The sequence below is a fragment of the Cololabis saira genome, chromosome 12 (assembly GCF_033807715.1).
Source record: "Cololabis saira isolate AMF1-May2022 chromosome 12, fColSai1.1, whole genome shotgun sequence".
NCBI classification, from domain to species: domain Eukaryota; kingdom Metazoa; phylum Chordata; class Actinopteri; order Beloniformes; family Belonidae; genus Cololabis; species Cololabis saira.
Window position 1 is genome coordinate 20,234,449 of NC_084598.1, and position 21,602 is coordinate 20,256,050.

Genomic DNA, 21,602 nt, shown 5'->3' on the forward strand with positions numbered 1-21,602 from the left:
CGGTTACATTTAAATTTAGTCGTTATTTATGGTCGATTTTATACATTCTATTGTTTTATTCTCTTAGTTTTTAATGTCTTGCTTTCTAGACCTACTTTTAGGATTTTATGTTATGTTATACTTTTTTTTTTATTATTATTTTTATCCCCGATTTTTTTCCCATTTTTTCATCACCCAGTGCTCCTATCTAAGTGACAGTCCTGGGCATTGGTCCCCTCTACCAACCCCGGGAGGCACTGCACTGAGCTCAGGTCTCCTCCTAACCTGAGGAGTGAGCAGGACAGGACACTTCTTTTCACCAGACAGGGTGGGGTTTCTCTGGCCGGACGTAGAGCGTGGAAGGATCACGTTATTAGATCCTCCCCACCCCATCTGGCACCCCGGCTGGCCAGAGGGGGCATGTATAGCCCAGGATTGCTGCATGTTTTTGTGTGGGGTAGCTCACATTAGCTACCCAAGGGAACACGGGGAGAACATGCAAACTCCACACAGAAAGGCCCTTTCGCCAACCCCACCCAGGGTGTGGGCGCTGAAGTCATGGGGGAACTAACCCAGGACCTTCTTGCTGTGAGACGGCTGCACTACCAGCTGCGCCACCATGCCCCCATGTTATACTTTTAAACTCTTTTAGTGTGTATTTTAACCTCAGAGCCTATCTTATCCTGCTTTATTTTAGCTTTTATCTCCAGTGTTTCCTCATGGGGAGCCTCCATGCTGGGAGTGACTCTGGCCTGCAGGGTGTCGTCCTGGGGGTGGTTCTGGGGGTGGTTCTGGCCTGGATGGTTGTGCAGCTCTACACCACGGCTTTACCGCTGTGGTGTGGACTCCTCTATCCGTCCGGGCCGGGATGGTCTCTTTGGAGGCATCCCTTGTGGTTGCAGGCTATGAGACCTCCTGGCGTGGATGTCTCCCTGATACCGTTTCCTCACCTGGATCCTCAGTACTCAGCCATGTCTAAACCGTGTGTCTGCGTGTGTGTCTGTGTGTGTAACTTGGGTGAATTGTGGTGTGCTTGTGTCTGTCCGTGTGTGTGCGGGGAGGGGGGAGGGGGGCAGGGCATTAATACGTTTTATGTTTGTGTATTGTTTTTATGTAAAGCACTTTATGCTGCATTCTATGTATGAAAGGTGCTCTATAACTAAAGTTTGATTTTAATTGATTTGATGAACAGTAGTACAAGTGTACTTACACTACTAATTTGTAGCATTTGAGTTTGTATTTCCCTCAAATTAAGACTTGGTACAGAACCGAGGATTTCGTGTCATTCCCTAAATTTGCAAAGCTTTAGTAGTGAAAGAGGAGATGGAGTACTTTCCTTTTTAAAACATGACTTTAATAAAGAAATGGCACTTAACAAAAACAGAGGAGACCAAATGGAGGTAAGTATGACTACGAAAAATCTTCTTTTTTTTTTAAATTACTTGTAGTAACATTAGAAATACATCTCAACTGGCTGTAAAAATGCAACAGACCTTCGGCACAATTTTTATTCTGCATTCTGAGTGTACTGTTCCATTGTGCACACCACCTGTACAAACATAACCTTCATGGCAAGGCACCAAAATAAAATCTTTTATTCATCCTCTGCACAAAATTAATCATCAGAATTGTCTGTATTATCATCTTAACAAGCCCAATCTCTTTGGAAAACAGGCACTATGGATCAATAAGATAAAAAAACAAAAACATTTTGGCCACAATGTGTAAAGTTAAAATTAGAAGAATACAGAATGTCACATAAGAGCCTCTCTTCAACTACTAAGCACATCCACAGAACAGTCTTCTCGGATCGTGTTACAGCCAGTGCCACAGTAAATATTTTAACTGCCAGAGGAAAAAATGGATAAAATAAGCACAAGTAAACCTTGTGAGAACACATCCCCCCATCACATATAACTTTAAGATTAAAAACAGAAAAGGCAGGATGGTTTTTACAACAGGATAATGATCCAACAAACATTTCATAGCCCACAATGGACTCAGTAGCTTTCCTCAAGTCTTCACAAGCTTCATTCAAAAATCATCAGAAATCCACAGCAAGATCCCTGCATGCAAAATGTGCCAAGGATCTCACAGACCTTAAGCCAATTCCAGGAAGAATGGGTGGAAACAAACTCCCAAAACAACTAAAAGGCTCTTTGTGGCTTCAAACAGCTAGAATATATGATGGAGATGTGTAAGTGCTGACTGTGGATCAGTTTCAAAAACCTTTGTTTATATATATATATATATATATATATATATATATATATATATATATATATATATATATATATATATATATATATATATATATATATAGTATGCAGGTTTTGTGACAGTGAATCGTTATTCTCATTCTCTTACCTATGGTCCTGCAACATTTTACAAAACTACTTGCATTATGAACTAGTGACTCCTGCTCCCCATTTGATTAATTTGTCAAAGACTGTTCAATGATAATGCTAATTTCATGAAGCGATTGCAAGTTGTCTGCTTATCTGTTTCACAGGTCATGCACTGTATTAACTGCTTCAAATATGCCCCTATACTCTCTAAAAATGCACCGCAGAATGAAGAATCCAGCACAGCCATTTGCTCAGTGAAATACAAATCCCTTTAAATTAGAAGTTGTTGATAGTTTCAAGCCCCAAGCCTGCCTGCCTACACCCACCAAATCAGAACCTCCTGGGGCTTCATAATTCTGCAATTATATTTATCACCTTGGCAGTCTAAAGGCAGACCTGCACCCTCCAGTCTGCCTGCCTGATCACTTGGGAGAACATCAAAATAGGCTGACATGCAGCTTATATTCACGTGGTGCATGTGTGCCTTTTCATATCCTACTTGCTTTTCCACTGGAGGAATAGGACTCTGCAATGTCATGGGGTCATGCAGAAGAGTCGTGGTGTGTTTCATGGTGGAAAACTCTGATGCAGATCTATCAGACTTTTTCCCGTCAACTGCAACTTACAAGTCAGACATGCATATTTTACTGTCAGATTTTTTTCCCCCTCTCCTCACAGCTAAAACTAAATCTGCGAACACATTGTGTTAGCAACTTCCTCCAACCAATTCCACAGTAATACCTTGTGGATGGTTTTCTTTAAATGCAACCCTTTTTTTTTATCTGATGGGAATAACTGAACTCATTCTCTCGGGCTTGAGTTCAGACAGACAAAGAAGAGTTCAAACAAGATTTATCTCTGCCAACTTCACCTGGAGCAAGAGGGAAGGTGCACAATGCAATCGTGCCCAAACAGGAAAGAGACAGTGGAACACAACACAAAAAAGGGAAAAAAATCAATACAGGCTGACCATCACTCTCGTCTCAGCTTGGGGTAATGGGCACCCATATTGCATTAGTCCGCGAGATGGTTCTCCTTGAAGTGGTGAAGCGAGAATCCTACTAATGCATCTGACATTTCGCCGTAACTGAACGGAGGAGCAACACAGACATGTCTCAGGGCCCTCTGGATAAGCTTACACAGATACACAAACAGCATCCACCTAGCAGTATTGCTGCTGTTTTGCCATTCTTGATTTAACCCCAAACATAGAATTGTCTAGGTAATTTCTTCCTACGTGAACAAAGACTTGATTTCACTGAAATCAACCCACTTCTGTCAGTTTTACTACACAACTGCTGCCTCGGACTGAATCCTGACTGTGAAGTTACGCTATTATACAATTAATGTGTTTATTAAAGATAAGTCCTTGGGTACAGTAAGCTGTCTTTGGAGGAAAGAATTCTTATTTGTATATGAATACAAAATATGACAGCGACTAAAGCTCAGAAGCAACAGAGTGAGAACTCAACGGTCTATAATTCCAACTGCATGTGTCGCTACTTAGGCTTTATAATTATATCACTCTGTTGCTCTGTGCTTAAGAAAGAAAAAAATAAATAGAAATGTGTTTGAGAGGGAAAAAAACTGGAATAAACATAAGAACATAAGATGAATTAAGATTTCCAAGACAAACCCCAATCAGGACTTTCACTTATTTGCTTCTACTTAATCTGCATATCTGTGTTTGTGTATGTGTGTGTGTGTGTGTGTCTCTGTGTGTGTGTGTGTGTGTTCGTGCGTGCGTGCGTGCGTGCGTGCGTGCGTGCGTGCGTGCGTGCGTGCGTGCGTGCGGGCGTGCATGCGTGCGTGTGAGTGTTCTATCAATGCAAAGTGTGTGCTGTCAAACAGCTTGTTAAAGTTTCAGTGAGTGATCACACTGGACATGAATGCATGCAAATAAAATATTCATGCACAATGGATTCCTAATCAGTGCCATTAGCGTACCTCATTTTAGAGGTTTCCATACATTAGCCCGCAAGCCGAAGAGGCAGTGTTCACTCCTTGTAAAGTTACAGGGAGTAGATTGGGATCTACACACTCGGAGGTGGGAAGTAGCAAAATATTTGCGCTCATGAATGAAGAGCAATTTTTTATATCCCAGGTAACAGAATGGCTGTAATTTGTTGTGGATTACGACTAGGGATGTAACGGTAGCGGGAGCTTACAGTACGGTACGGCAACGGTGATGGTGTTGGTACAGTACCTCGGTATTTCACAGTGAAGGTATTTTTTTTTTTTTTAAGATTTTGTTTGGTACTAGGGGACATGGAATGACCAACAGACAAGTATCAGTATCAAATTATCAAATTAATGTACATGCTTTATGTTAAGTAATACAAGTACACATTTTTTATATACAGTACAGACCAAAAGTTTGGACACACTTCCCCATTTATTTGAATGAGAAGGTGTGTTCAAACTTTTGGTCTGTACTAATATATATATATATATATATATATATATATATATATATATATATATATATATATATATATATATATATATATATATATATATATACCAATCACACACATATATATGCTATAAGAGGCCTTACAGTATGTGAAGATGTATATAGTATGTTTGTCATACTGTTTCTATTATGCATCTATCTGTTTTCTAATTACGACCCTCTTGCGAAACCAGAGAGCACTTTTCATTACGGTGCTAATGTCCCACTCTGCAGAAAAACTACAGCAGAAACTGGAAAGTCTCAACAGACTTCACTCTAAAGCAGCCACATGATTTGATAAAGATGGCTGATTCGTTGTACAACATTTCAAGCTGGCTGACCATCATAACGATCCTAAGAGTCATGCACTCTCACTACGAGTGATAAAATATGACGCTGAGTGGAGCATAAAGGTGAATATAAAGCAAACACTCCTCGAAGAGTGGCTGTCAAGTCTTTTATCTCTCCTCTCTTTTGGACAGCTCATTAGATATTAATATTCAAACAATTTCTCCTCTGGGTGTATATTTAACAAATGATAAATGGTTATTAAAAAAAGAAATAAAAGGTGTCATTAATATGACAGGGCATCTTCGCTGGCAGCTGTTTCTCCGTCTACATTTCTAGTAACAGTCCACCACCCAAAAGGGAGCTACAGCAGAAGCTGCAAAACAGATCAATAATTCATCTTCCCAAAACAGATTTTCCGATGAATTGAAAATGCAAACTAATCTTCTTCTGAGTGAGAGCAAGTGTGTTTTTTTTAATCATATAAACACATTTTGAATTGTAAATTTAATTTTCTGTACTGCCCATCCCTTACCTGCTTCCTTGGAGAGTTGTGTGAAGGCCTCCACTCCCTTCTCTCCATAGCTACCTTCTGATGCGACGGTGGAGACGTAAGTCCATTCCAGGGCTTGGATAATGTCTACCATAGCCTGGGCCTGGAACGAGTCCGGGGGAACCACCCGCGAGAAGAAGTCGTAGCGCCTGTCGTCACTCAGCTCCGGGGCTGTTGACGCATAGCTGATCTGCGGGATCTTGAAGAGGACAGGTGGAGAGGAGAAGAGAAAGTTTACTCGTCTTGTTGCTATTCTAGTGCAATATCGCAACAGTCGCTATGGTAACTGTTCTTACAAATCACATTTTTGAAAAGCAGTGTTCAAAATTGTTTCCTAATTTTTTTTTGCAGTACAGTATTTTTGCTATCTGCCATTTTATCAAAGTGTTCAGAGTTTAGCAGTGTGAGTGCAATGTTTTTACACGGCATACCCTCGGCCTTGTAATCTGAGATCCTCACAGTGGAACAAGACAATAGTGTTTTTCTTCTACCAGTTCTACGGTGCAAAAAAAGTGTAACACACTTTTTGTCAAAGTTTAGATGAGTACACACACACACCATATACTGTATGTCTTTGATTGGTAAACTGGAAATGGGAGAAGCAGCTAGCATTGGCTGTGTCCAAAAGAAAGAAAACCTTAACCCTCTAACCAGAGAAGAAGACTTTCTTCACCAGCTCTGGCAATGTGCACATATGCCAACTTAGCAAAAAAGCAATCCAGCATGTTTTAAGGGTAGTAAGGTGGTGAAGATGTTAGGGAAAGAGGAATTTTAAAATGACTTGCTGTTCTCCCGTTGTAAGTGTGCCTTAAAAAGGTAGAATTGCTCCTTTAACCACCTTTCAAAATGCACTGTTTACAGAGTGAAGCTGCCTCACTGTGCACCTTAGGAGGAAAAATATTTATTTACAGTGTTTGTCATTTGCCACTCAGTGTCACAGGAGGATGACCGCTGATGCTGACAACATGACTTTGCAACACAAGGGGGAATTATCTCTTGCATACATTTCATATTTTTTGTCAGCTGATCAACTCAATTGAAATTCAATACTTTGCATAATCTGCATTTGTATGTTACCCAGGCGACGTGCAGCAGTCAGCTCAAACTGTTAACCCATTTCAATGATGGCTTATTGTAGAAAATGTCCTTGCAATGCTTTTTTAATTATTTGAGTGTGAACAGCAGCATTGTAAAGACTCTACTACAGCCGCCCCCGATGGGACTGTAATCTATCACCCTACTGGATTTTCCAAATACTGTTAAAAGACTGCGAGATTCAGTATCATTCCCATGCTTTCATATGCTCTAAAAATGTTTTTTTTTTTTTGTTAAACATGTTATTTTTCTATTAAACATTAATTTACAACATTAACTGTGTACATTTTATCTATACAGAAACTCAGTTAAATTTTCAATCACATATCAATTATTCACCTATTCTTAAGAATGTTAATTCTCACTTTCTTGACCGATATTCTTACATGTGTCTTCAAATGTCTGTGAACTCTTATCACATTCCAAAAAAGTAGTGTTAGCATACATCATTTTAGAAACATCACACCACACGTGCAGTTTAGCGGGTATGGCCATGAATAAATGGGTTTCACCTGGATTTGAAAGGTGTTCTATCAGACAAGCTCTCCAAAAGCGCTTAACAGTCACTTTTCCTAATGTTCAGAAACATGCTAATAGTCTGCAGGTGTTCCTCATACTCCAAGGCCTTTTTCTGCATGAAATGCTCTGAACCTTTTTGCTGTATTATGCAGGGGGATGTGAAATCCCATACCATATTTCTGTGGGATGATGATTATAAACAAATGCTCCTTACTAACAGCATTCTCGCTGTAAATGATTTTAAGAAGTAGTGTGATAGCGTAAAAGGAGATACAAGATTGGCTATTGAGGGTGAATAGTCCAGTCATCAATTTTCCAGACTCCATAGAAAACTTTGCCTTGCCGGCAGTCTGGTAAATCCTTAATTCCTGTTTCTTAACCTGAACTATTAAAAGGAGGAGTTTCTTCACTTTAGCTGATAATGAGAATTGTGGAGTTTAGTGTTCCTGATGATGAGAAAAAAATGTGTTGATTTAGATATTGCTATGCTGCCTGATAAAGTCCAAAATATCTAATCAGCCAGTGGGTTTCCTGTTGTGAAGCAGCAATTACATCTGTTGGCACATCAGGGTTCAGAATAACCACCTTCCATTTGGCTGGTGAATGCACGAACAGGGACATACATCATTTTCTCTTGAACCCAGAGCAGCATCCCATCTCAGAGTCTAATATAAGCACTGTATGAATGCCATCCATTTCTGTTAGAGTGATCAAAAGCAGCTGGACGCTGGGGAAACACTAGAATGAGGACACAGTGGTGTGCTGATGGGATTGCTTCAACTCGCGGAGTGTGAGTTATAGCTCTGACCCACAACTCAAAAGGGGGTCAATTGCACAAAGCTGACAAATTGAGGAGTGGAGGACGAGGTCAGGCTCAAGACGACTTATTACGTTTCAAATCAGTACAGGAAAAAAAAAAAAAGCATGAAAAAAAAATCCCAAAATCTGTAAAAACAATTGGTGATTCAATTAAGCAAATGCACACGCGGGAATGCATCACAAGTTTAATCCCTGCAGCACTGCTTAAATTGAGTGTTACTGGGTCAAAGATGGAGCGGAGCGGAGAAATTGAAAAGAAACAGTAGGAATGATTTGAATTTAAAAAGACACCTATTTCCCAAAGGTGAAGCACCTATCTGGAACATTTGCTGAGGTCGTTCAATCAGAGCTGCTGGGAAGTCAAAAGGTCACATGTGGGACCCAACGCTGTTTGAACATCTGTCCCTTATGGGCTTTTGCCTGCAGGGAAAGGTCTTTTTTGTCCCACTTCTCCTCAAACTTCTCCACTTCTCCTTGAAGAACAAAAATTCAGATTTTTTTGGTCTGTTTTCATTATGATTTTGACCTCCAGATATATAAAAAAAAAAAAGCTGTTAAAACTCGATAAAGAAAATGCTGAGGATTAAACCTGCTTAACTGATGCCTAAACTGATTAAATTTGAACCTATTTGTGTTTCTCTCTGTGGAGTTAGCAATTAATCCTGTGCAATTATATTAAGATATTTAGAACCTTATCATTTTTCTCAGTATCAGCAGCAAATCCTTTTTATTGTTCTGAACACTTTGGTCAGATAGATAGACAACAAATTTCTAAATCCATCAACTAAATAGGCTTTCGTTACAACAGTTTGATTGTCTAGCAAGGTTGAAAATGAAGGGATAACAAGGCGAGGAGAATAGATATTTCATCAACATTTCTTAATCAGGTTTTGCAAATAATAGTCCTGAAATAATCAACATCTATCCTTCCTGCCCTTGATTCTGTTTGCAAACCGTGATGGTGCACAACATGGCCTACACTGCAGAGCAGAAAGGTGGAAAGGTAATGTGAATGCCTGAACACAGTGGATCGATGCTGATGACGATAACCATGAACTGATCATGAGCTGCTGAAGTCAGGCCAAGAGAGGATGATAAATGCTGCTCCCTTTCAGCATCACAATTACCCAAAGCTGACATCTGGCACCTGCCATCTACAGTGTAGATCAAAGTTAGGATTGCTGAGGGTAATCGTCTGGCTTGCTTTTGAATGTATCTGTCCTGACAGGATCGATGGAGGGAAAACACAAGGGTCTGTTATAGGGGACAATGCTTTATTGATTTACCAGCACAAAGTGCTGTGGCGGCTCTGAATAAAAATCTGTTGGTAAAGTCTAAAGTTTAAAGAAGATTGAGAAAAAAGAAAAAGAAGTTGATGGTGGGTGGGGGTGGGGGGGATAATCTGCTTGCCGACATTAAATTTCAATCTAAATCTTTAAGGCGAGAGGTGACTAAGCGAGGTTGTGTAAAGGTTACATGCATTCACACTTAATGCCAGGTGAAGTTAATTAGAGTGTCACGGCCTTTTGGTTGGATTCCCATATTCAGCAGCCCACAATCACCATGGGCAACTCTAAGTAAAGGCGAGAGACGGTGATGTGTGCTTTAACCGTCCCGCTCTGCTGATGTGAAGTGGATGATTCTGAGTAGCTGAGAGCCTGTAGATGCAGCAAGCTTTGCTTGCTTTCATATGCTCGAAGGTAAAATAAATGTCATTTGTAGAAAAATAGGGAGCAGATTTCACAGCACAACTCTCAGTCAGGCTAACGGCAACCATCTATCCTTGCCAAGTAAGCAAAAGGAAACTCTGAAGATATGAAAAATAATATGCTATTATCAACAAAAAACTGAACTAAATGGACTCGCATTAGTGTCAAAAATTAGGCGGCAAAAGTTTTTTTTTTCTGTTGATTAATCACAAAGGAACCGTTTGAAGCAGGGATGCCAACGAGTTGTGAGTGGCAGGGCTGAAACGTTTCCCATGAATGATTTTAACTGGAACCAGGGAGGCTAGGCATTTCAGCTCGCAGGAATCCCTGCGCCTCGATTTGCTGCATGATTAGCTTCAAAGTATATCTTGACATCAGTCAGCTCCACTCAACCGTTTGCAACAACTCTCCACGGTGATGGCGGAAATGACGGCGGGTTCTGACATATTCAACCATAACCCCACGCTGTCTATGGCTGAATGCCAATGCACAGATTACACAGCGAAAACCAGTGCAATAACACATACATAAACACACAAACTGTGAGTACAGCATGACCCTATGAACCTACCAAGGAGCCATTTACAAAGCAATTTGAAACGGCACACTCATACTAAAATATATGCTCCCAAAAAGTGTCTCAGAAGATTTATTTGTTGTTCCGCTGCTTATTTATACATATATATGTGTGTGTGTGTGTGTGTGTGTGTGTGTGTGTGTGTGTGTGTGTGTGTAAGAAAACCCTACTATAAATGGGCCAATAAAGATATTGAGTAGCTATCAAGCTTTACATCTTTCCTGCTAAATCAAGGTTGAGCAACGCTGTTGCATGTGGAGATCAGACATACTTTGTATCCAGAGCGCGGTTCTATTTGTTAGCAGGGCAGAGGTAATGGCTGTGTCCATACACGCAACCTCAGGCGGGGATTTGGTAATCTGTCTTTACCGGAGCGTGGCACTGCCAACACAGTCGAGGAGGCAAGGAGGAAGGGCGGGCTAAACGGACAGCTTTCTCTCCCTCTTTCAGTCACTCTCTACCCCTCTCTAGTTCCTGCCCATCTGTGTCTCTCAGTCTCACTCAAATTTTCCTTTTTTGAAGGCTGTGTTCCACCAGGGCGCACTCTCTCAGCCTCGCACCCTTGTTCTCCCCTCCCTTCTGTGTGTTTCAGCCCCTTTGGAGGGAGACAAGCGAGTCTCACCTTCCTGCCTTCCTCTCCTTCCCTGTCATCTGCCTGCGCACAGACACGCCCACACAGATGATCAGCAGACATTTCCTGCCCACAGAGGTCCTCCGGCTGCCAGTTTCCCCCACGCCAAGACAATCTGCCCTCAGTCGTTTACCAGACTGTCAGCCGACTTTCCTCTTCTTGCTTTCATTACTGTTTCTGTTTTTCTACCTTTTTTGTAATTTCAACCCCCTAAGTACAAGTGACTTGGTAAAAGGTTCACCGTTGCTATTTTTCACAACAATATTGTGTCTCTATACAAGCGCTCACAATTTTAATTTGGTATGTGATGTGTTTTGCACTGGAATCAAGCAGATTGCATCAGTAAACAAACAGATAACAGCACTCTGTAAAACTAGGGCAATGCTCTTTATGCGCACCGTGTATCTTGGAAATAAAGTCTAACATTTTCGAAAAGGAGCACAGCATGGCCAAACACGGTCTTGATGAAGGAAAGGAGAAAGAAACCAAAACATACCCAAGAACACAACGATTTCTTTTTTTTTTTGAAGATGGCAGCTGCAGATCAGTCATTACAGCAGGCTCCTAAATGCCAATGTATGTCAATAAATACTGAAAAAGTATGAACCAGGCAGTCAATGCTTTAAGGAGTTTAACTGAACTGTGCTCCCATTTTTTCATAAAACATATGATGAATTAGCACCATTACTATTAAATTGGTTTACCATTGATGTATTATTACATTATTACATGGCTGAGTTGTACAGAAAATTATTTTGACCTAAAACGTTAATCATTTGGCTCCTTCTGTAAACACAACAGTGAAATCTCTCAACTCAAACGTTGGTGTTGCTCATTTAGACGTCAAGGAGACACTGACCAACATTCCCGCAGATTTTTGGCATATCACAACTTATTCCAGATGCAAACTCTGCTTTAAGCTTTGCGTTTGGCTCTGCAATCACTTTACCACATTCACCAGCTGGCTGCTAATGACGCCTATCTTTAAGAGTTGAACATGAACGAAAGGCAGGACTGGACATCAAAGTTTTTAGGTAAAGGTGTCCAAATTGATCAGCTGGGGATTGGAATCGGAGGATTTTTGTTTGATTGGCTGTGGCCAATGTTGGCTACTGAAATTGACCTGGCAGAGTTCTTTTTCTTTTTTTAAATTCAATACATGCATCATAAGCACAGACTTAACAAAAAAACAGTATTTATGTGATCATTTATTTGTCAGTAAATACACCAATTTAGAAACTAAGTATACTGAGAAATTCATAACATTTTCCCATTGGTAAGCTCATCGTGATGAAGCAGTCTCTGTGGGGAGCATGTTGTGGAAGTTTTCTACTGTAAGAACAGAATAGCAAAGAAAGTCATTTCTACAACCTGCATCGCTGAAATAACTCGTGGAGTAAAAGTGACCAAAACATTTGTGGGAACAAACGTAATCCAACACATTTAAAGCAGCATCACCCTCGCTCAGTGTCATGGAACTGACGCGAGTTTGCAATCTGCAGTCTCTGCTATGCTTCATGGATGCGTTCTGCAGCTGAGCAATAGTTTAGGAAAGAAAATCAGAATCTGTAAAGGTAACAGAAGGTCAGACCGTCATGGAAATGTGAAATTGCAGTGGATGCATCTATATTTCTCAGCAGGTTCAAACTTTAAAAAGAAAAAAAAAACACAGTATGTCAGTGCCCATAGAAACAGTATCCACTGTGTATGCCAGTGTAAGTTTACCAGTGTACTGTATGCCAGCTATGGATGGATGGATGGATGGATGGATGGATGGATGGATGGATGGATGGATGGATGGATGGATGGATGGATGCATGGATGGATGGATGGATGGATGGATGGATAATATAAGGAGCTGCTCTAATTTATTATACTTGGCAGATCTATGGAATATTCAGTTCATACAGATTTCAAATGTTCCAAAACTGATGATGGAAATAACTACACTCCTAGCATGTAGTTATTGACGGTGAAGTTTAGTGATAAAAAGCAGTAATTAGGTGTTCATTAGTGACGTGGGGCAGCTGTGTTAGAGTTGTGTGTGTCTGGGGATTTGAGAGTAAGCATATATACATTTTACCACGATAAACATATTTTACAGGCCTGTAAAGCATTAATCTTTATCAAATGTAAGGTTCACATGTGAAGTGCTGACAAAAACATCAGCTAGTTAGAAGCAGTTAGACAAAGTCCGGGCTGCTGGATGAAACTGCGCAGGTCTGGACCAATAGAGGCTGGCTGCACTCTCACTCTCCATTCATTTCCATGTTAAAATGTCACACTTTAGAGCAGAAATAAACATATTTACAGCCTGGTTCAAAGAACCATTTTAGACTCAGTTGTTTGATTTCACATCCATGACAAATCTGATGGGGGTGATTTTTTTATATCACACCAAGAGAGTTTTATATCAAGCAATACATTTATTTCTAATATGATTGATTAACAGCCAATCGCTAGCCATTATCACTTCCTCATCCCTAATCGTCATTTGTATTCATCCAGCGTCGGCTAAACGCGACGGTCATTTTTAATTCGCTGTGGAGTCGACATGTTAAACAGTACATCCTGCTGTAAATTTGTGACGGAAGCTTTGCAGATATTTTGGCGGGGTTTGGCTGAAGGAGCTGAGAGCAAAGCTGACTTTGATTGACATGCAGTGGGGCATGTTTCCTTCACCTCGCTGAGCAACATTGCTGCACCCCGTACGAAGAAAAACGGGCTTCAAAACCAATCTTCAGAAACCAATGGGTCACGAATGCTTCGTCCACTGTTTTATACAGTCTAGGTTCCTAACAGATTCAACTCCTCTCTTCTGGCCTGCCTTCAGTCTGTCACTCTGACAGTCATCAGTGCCTGCCTGCTCTCCTCCATCTGCTGCCTGCTACTGATGTGAAGGCTACCACAGCAGACCAAATAAGAAACATGGACTTTTGTACATTTAACTTTTTTTTTTTTTCTCCCACACTACTCCCTTATGTTGGGTCTATTTTGACATAATAAATAAAAAAAGATGGTGTGAAATTCTTCATTGCTCTGCCTAAAGAAGTATATATATAAGCCAAATTGTGTTTACCAACTTGGATAATGTCCTATGCGCCTGGTTGCCAATCCACCCCTGCATGCAGTTTATAGTGGGCTTTCATGTCAACAGAAAAAGAGAAAATGCTCAGCAGAGCTGAGGGAATCTGCAGGCTCAGGTGTTATTTCTCTCTGAATTTCTGCTTATCTCTTGTTGCAGACCATCGACCCATTCTTAACATTAAACTTTTGATTATTTCAGCATTGGGATTAACAGAATATAAGGGTTGAGGATAAATAATGGCAATGCTGACTTGAATTATTTGTTCATATGATGAAAAAAATAAAAACACCGACTGACTTTAAACTGATAGTCAAGGATTTCTGCTTTCATCAATTTTATCACTTCAGGTAAAAATACTCTTTTGAACATTATTCATTATCAACAGGCAGTAGCTCAGGTGGTAGATCAGGTCGTCCAATGATCGAAGGATTGGCGGTTCCAACCCTCTCCCCCCAGTCGTCCGTCGTCGTGTCCTTGGGCTTAACACTTCACCCTCCTTGCCTCCAGTGAGGGCATCGCTGGTGTGTGACTGTTCCGGTGGTGGTCGGAGAAGCCGTTTGCGCCAATTGGCTGCTACATTTCCATCAGTCTGCCCCAGGGAAGCTGTGACTATATATGTAGTTTACCACCACCCAGTATGAATGAGGAGTGAATGAATATTGTGAGCGCTTTGAGTGTCCAAGAAAAGCTCGGTATCAATCAAAGTCATTAATATGACTATGCCCCCCCCACCCAAAAAAAAAAAACACTGAGTGGTTTTAATGTATATTAATGTGAAGTGTAATTCCCCTATGTATTAATCAAAATAAAATAATTCCTTTTGTGATTAATTAGCTTGTTACTGAATATTTGCCATTTACCACAGCTCAATAGCTAACAGTATGACAATGAACACATTAGCAGAAAAATACATTTTTGCAAATAATACTTTGTATGGAACATCTACCATAATTGGTCATTTAAAAAGGAAACAATATCTCTCCAGCTTTTGCTTCATCATTAAGCCATGTGTTTGCTACACTCTTTCATCCATTTCTAACTTCCTCCATATGTATGCTGCACTTCATCTTGTCAAAACAGAGATAACGTTATGTCAAATGGACTGAAGTTCTGTTGTTTCCAGAAGGTACTCTGTAAACAAAGTGAGGCAAAGAAAAGTTGTAAACAGATATAATTTAAAGGAGAAAGGCTTCTTTCCTCTCTTCCTCCGAGCTCCCACTTTCCTGTCCCTCCTGCGTCGATGTTGTTGTTTTTTTCCTTTGTCTATATAGACCTTAACTGAACCGCATTTAAAGTATCTTGCTGTTTATTCTTTCAGCACCTTTATGGCACCACAATCACTAGCCCTTTAAAGTTGCCCACACTGCTGAACTAGCCTCGGTGTTACATGACAGAAAGTTAGGCTTTTATAATCCTTTATCTAACACGACCTTCAACAGTCTCCTTCTTTCCGCCCACTCCTCTTTTTCCCAGTCGATTCCCTCACCCTCCGTCTCTCCCGCTCACTCCATGCCAGTCCCCTGGGCAGCTCCAGAACTCTGTGCCGGCCCTGCGAGCTTTTGCATGGTTGCCCTGCCAGGGTATATTTTAAGACAACCACCATGTTTCTCCATGGGTGTAGAGGCTAGGTATGACTCACAAATCAGATATTTGACCAGGAGAGCCACACAGTAGAGTAAAGCTGAGGCGTGGGAGGAAAGTGTGGATAGCTAACAAAGTGAGCCTGACGGACCTGCATCTTTCTAGCTGGTAAACAGGCTGCTATTTCAACTCTGTTGGTAGAAATCGTTTCACAACACCAAATAACTCTCAAAGTAAATTCAGAAGAGGGTCTGCACTGAGCAGAGGCTCAATGTGTATGTGTAAAGGTGTTGTGTGGCTGTTATAGACACAGATCTTATATGAGCCTACTAACTTAAGGATCTTGGCTTTCAAAGCAGGGATAACAGTCGAGATTTATTGTGTCCCTCCTGGGAGTTACGGCACTTCTTCAAGTCGTTTCGTAAGACTTCTTTTGACAGAAGCTTCACACAAAGCTAAATGCTAACAAGAACAATGCAGCTCAACAGAGCACCTCTGATCATTGGAGTTGCGCAGCATGCTCTCTCCAGGTGTGACAGAAACTCAGGTCTTGGTAAGAATAAAACATAGCCTGCAGGTTTATGACTAAGTGTTATCAAATGCATTCCTTTATATCCGCACGATCTCACATTATGGCTGGCTGTATTGATTTTTCCTGGCTGCAATGTGCATTGGATGCACATTGCAGCCAGGAAAAAACGGTGTGTTTTCTTCACTGTGTTTTTATAGCCTGAACTATTATAACTGTATTTCTTCCTCCTGAAATATATTACATTTCAATTTAACAACAGACAAATCTACATCCTATTGTCTGTAGCAAGGGGAAAGCAAGTGCATTATTTTGAAGAAAGGCATCTGAAAACAACTGTCCATATCTGGGAACCGTTGGTGTGTGGAGCATCCCTGCTCTGGCTCACTTCTCCATCTACCCCGATGTGGCTGTGACATATTATTCATCAGTGAGTGAGCATAGGTGCATGTTTCTCCCACCTACACCTGGTGCATGCTGGGTTTGACACATTCATTGTCAGCCGTGCACCTGCAACACTCTGACCTGCATCCCAAATAACTCCAACTGCGCCTTCTCCCCTTCCTCCCTCTGCTGCTCTCTGTTCAGACTCGACAGAGCATCATCACTGGGTCCATTTCTCTGCTAATGGCGCAGGCAGTAGGGGCGAGGCTCTTCAATTTTATTTTTTCTATCTGCTTCTCACAAAGAATTCTTTAGTAGGGCCATATAGTTACAGACTGATCACAGCAGTGGAAAATATCACAGATATCCTATTCCGTCTGTTAATGTGCCTGAGCCCCTATTTGATGCCACTCACTTGAGACATGCAGTACATACTGGTTAGGAATGAGAGCACAGTGTATTAATAAGCAGCTCTGTGCTTGTTTGGTATTGCGTGCAGTGCTGCATTGAATCTCCACAAGAGCTGATGTTAATACATCCACAACATGCACCGTAGTAGCTGTCAGCCCTTATGGACCTGTGTTACAAAGAAGTTACAAATGTTATAAGGAATGTGCACATGAGTGTTATCTTAAAAGCACATGAAATCCCAGCCATCTCGTTGTCATACTTTATACGGTTTGGTAACCGCAGTCCCTTTCAGAGGAAACTTGAAGAGATAATTGTACAGATTTGTAATTTGTTGGTTAATATATGCAGAATGAATATTTCTGAATTGCGGCACAAAGACAGAATTAGCTTCTTAAACTGTCATTTGCAGGAAGGCATGCATGCCATCGAGCAGCTCTTAAAGATTAACATTCATAAGAAAGGCAATAAAAATGGTAAATTCAAGAAATGTAAAATCAAAACAATAAAGGAATAAATGAAGGAGCAGATAAAACATTCAACAGATAAAGTCATGAATGAAGAAAAATAAAGGAAGCACTGAGCAAAGTTATTAAAAACACAAGTATTTTTTTAACCTTAAAAAAAGAATAGGCTAAAAACTAGAGGATTTAACCATCAACTGAGGGACTTTATTATTCTTAGTCTGGTTGTTCATGAAGAAGGACTTTCCATCCCCTTTTTTGTGAACACATCTAACCTCCTTCAGAACAACCGGTACATTCAAACTCACCCTCAATGTAACCTTCAGCGACATGAGGAATTCTGTTGCTGAAACTCCGTAGTCTGGCAAGGTCTGCTCATGTCAGTGAGCTCCCCCTCCTCCTCCTCCTCCTCAGCCACCCATCACCCCCACCCCCACCTCCCCACACCCCCACCACCCACACCCCCACCTCCCCACCCACCTCCCACCCCTGAGCAGTCTCTGAGTCCCAACGACAGAAGCACATTCACCTTTCCATTTCTGTCGGGGGACAGTCAGAAGCGCCTCAGGATCTCAGGTCGTGTGTGAGTCACGAGAAAGATAAAAGTCCCAATGTGAGTCAGACATCGGTTATATGCTTTGAGGGGGACTGGGGTGACAATAAAAGACTATATTTAAATCTTATGAAGCAATATAGTTGATGCTAAAAGTTAAGGACAGAAAATTGTGACTGCTGCGTTTTAATGATGTGTCTGGAGCAAGTGTGAAAATAAGTGAAAAGTTGATTGAACAGAAAATCTGTTACCATCTGATGACTCTAATCACTTCTGGTTATTGTTTTCTAAGCCACCTTTTTCAACCTTATTAAGCTGCTTGCATGGCAGTTAACTTAAGGAGATAACAACCCAACACTTTGGGCGAGACTGAAATATCTCACTATCTGTTGATGAGTTTAACTCAACTTATGTAACTATAAATTCTAGACATTCAATCCTATTTGTTTAGTTAAACCCATGATAGACCTTAAAACCATTGTTGGCGGAGGCTTCTCTCTGTCAAGACCCCTGTTGCGTCACATTTCAACGCACCAGATATCAACCTATACAGAGGTGGACAGAGTACTCAACCCCAGTACTTGAGTAAGAGTACAAATACTACTGGTCAAAATTTACTCCGTTACAAGTAAAAGTATCTCAGTCAAAATATTACTCGAGTAAGAGTAGAAAAGTACCTGCTTTTAAAGGTACTTAAGTATCCAAAAGTAAATGCTTTTAAATTTACTTTAAGTAAAATTAAGAGTAAGAGTAAATTTCTTCTTTTCCACATCAGTAAATTACTATATTTTTTCTAAATTAATTGTTGCGGCTATGTCGTGACCTTTTGCGGCAAACGCAGGCTACTTTGGCGGTATCGTTTTGAGGAGGCTTGACGTATTTCCGCTTTACGTACATCCCAGTGGAGAGCGTGCACTGTGATAGGTCTCCTCCTTTGACAAAAACAGCTTGTGTCCAATAGGATTTTAGGGAAGAAGAAAAAAGAGCAGACCTGAAAGTAACGAGTACTTTTCAGCCTTCCTAGAAATTTACTCGAGTAAAAGTAAAAATATTTGTCTTGGAAATGTATTCAAGTAAGAGTAATAAGTACCAAAGAAATCTAATACTCAAGTAAAGTACAAATCCTCTGAATATGTACTTAAGTACAGTACTCAAGTAAATTTACTCTGTTACTGTCCACCACTGAACCTATACCAGTTTTATAAGTGTGGGATCGTGAGCTACATCTGTATCTTGCTGGGTAATGAGCAATTATGTCCACAGTTGAGGATTCCATTGTGTTGGATAAACAAAACACAAGACCTCCAATCAGCACACTTTTGTTCAACTTAATGGATTATGCTGGATCCTCATGATAACCATATTCCTCCTCTCCTCCAGTTTCACCCTCGAGGGACACCTCCCACAGCTTTGACACCACTTTGCTGTTTGATTGTAAGCTGCTCTGTTCATCTTCCTATCCATCAAATGACGCCCTTGGCATCCGCTCAGGTTACTGTCATCTATACACAAGAACTTGTAAGTTAGAAAGCATTAGCAAAAGTGATGGAACTGTTTGTAAAGGATTTACCTGCAAATTTAGTGAATAAATCAATATTCCCACAAGGATGAATCCAAACTGTGTCCACTATTAACGACATTATGCATCGTTAGTACCAAATAGCAAAGTCATCAAACTGAGTTCAGTCTTTAAAACGTGTAATTTGTTTTGTAGCTCAAAAAGGCCAAAGAGGACATCAGTAAGCTTCAGAAAGAAAGTCTGTGCCAAAGAGCCCTTGGCAGTGTTACTCAGGTAAACAACTGCTGTTTGTGTATCCATTTTAGAGCTTATTTTGATTGGCTTTCTGGTTTCTTGTTTTTTTTTTTTTTTTATCGTTCACAAAATTTATACCAAAATAATCTAAATGTGTTGTTTGGGATCTCTCTTGATTTACATGGGATGGGTAAATCAAATTTATCGCTCAAACAGAGCAGCTATCAAAACAGAGGAAGCTCAGATTATGGCCTCTATATACTGTTGAGGGTGTGTGATGTTGCTTTTTGCTCACCAGGACATCTTTACAGATGAAACAGGTGTTCGCTGCTTTAATCATATTCAAAAATCTGATATTTAGAGTCAATATTTACTTTCTGAGGTCTTTTCTTTCCCTCCGGCTATGTTAAATTATGTTCCTGAGGTACACACACACACCACACTTTGTTTGCAGTCGAGGCTTCTCCTTCATCACATATCTACATCATCTTGAAACCGATTTCTGTTATGCCTGAAGGCCAGTTGGGCAAGCCTCCAACAAAGAATGAATGTCTGCCTCTTTCATCATTACTGATCAATCAGTTGACCAATCACAACAGGCTGATTGCCTCATAGTAGAATTCTTAAAGACGCAGGAGCTAAAATGGACCATTTGAGACAATGTGCAGTATGAGGAAAAAATGACACATGAATGTGTTCTTTTTTAAAGTGATAAACAAATACCGTATTTTCTGGACTATAAGCCGCTACTTTTTTCATAGGTTTTGAACCATGCAGCTTATACAAAGGTGCGGCTATTCTGTGGATTTTTCTTCCACCGCTAGGGGGAGTGCTAACCGGAATTAGAATAAAAACTAAGACTAAATAAATGCAAAGAAGAATACGCTACTTCTTCTTTAGCAGATAGAAGTAGAAGCAGATTTCAAACAGATAAATAGATAAATAAATACTGGTTATTTTCTCTTGGTTCAGTCCCGTTTTAATCAGCAAAGTTGCTGCCGTGTTAAAAGACACTGTTAGGAAAGGATCTATTTAGGTACAAACATGTACATCATTTACAGTTCAAAATCGTTCTGTACATGTAGTAAATATCTAATCGAACAACATAAATATCTGCGGCTTGCATATCTTTTTTTTTTTTAAATAGAGCGGATGCGGCTTATATACAGGTGCGGCTTGTATATCTTTTTTTATTGATTTTTAAAAAATAGAGCGGATGCGGCTTATATACAGGTGCAGCTTATAGTCCAGAAAATACGGTACATTTGCCAGAAAACGTTTAACTGAAAAGCACATCTGTTAGACTTCAGACATGTGAAGGGAATCAGTTACACTATAGCATACAGGAGCAGTGAAGGAGCTACGATGGAAAAAAGCCTTTTAGTTCAGACTTCTTCTACACACTAGTGAAAATGATATCATCACCACTCGTAACCTGGATGCCTAATTTTAATTCCTGCTGCCGGTAGAGTAGATCACTGAGGGCATCTGACCTTGTAGCCATGTCAGCGACACACTGGCAGCAGTCTACGTCCAGAACAATGAACAACTGCTCACTGAGTAAACACAGGAAGCATTTTCCAGTGCTGCACTGAATAATCTGCCAACTTCGGAGGAACTGGACACAGCTTCCAGTCAGAGCTATTCTGTCTGAACAGATTCCCCATTCAAAGTCAGGCCGTGATTCACAAAAGCAAGCCACTTGACTAATGGAGCGAGAAGATTTATGTAGAATGTGTTTTTGTGATGCGCGCATTTCACATAGCTTCCACTCGCAGTGAGACAAAGTCTGGGAAGGGTTGCATGCTGACATGGAGTTCAGAGCCAGAATCAGAGATGTGGAACAGACGCCAGATCAGACAATTACCC

At 40.5% G+C, this 21,602-nt stretch overlaps 1 protein-coding gene across 1 annotated transcript in view; it reads right to left on the reverse strand.

Moving 5' to 3' along the window:
• LOC133457078 (metabotropic glutamate receptor 7-like) overlaps window positions 1-21,602 on the reverse strand; it is a 78,243-nt gene that overhangs the window by 41,921 nt on the left and 14,720 nt on the right. The window contains exon 2 of the mRNA XM_061735945.1: window positions 5,606-5,822. Within this exon, the coding sequence (XP_061591929.1) occupies window positions 5,606-5,822 (217 nt within the window). The remainder of the gene's footprint in view (window positions 1-5,605; window positions 5,823-21,602) is intronic.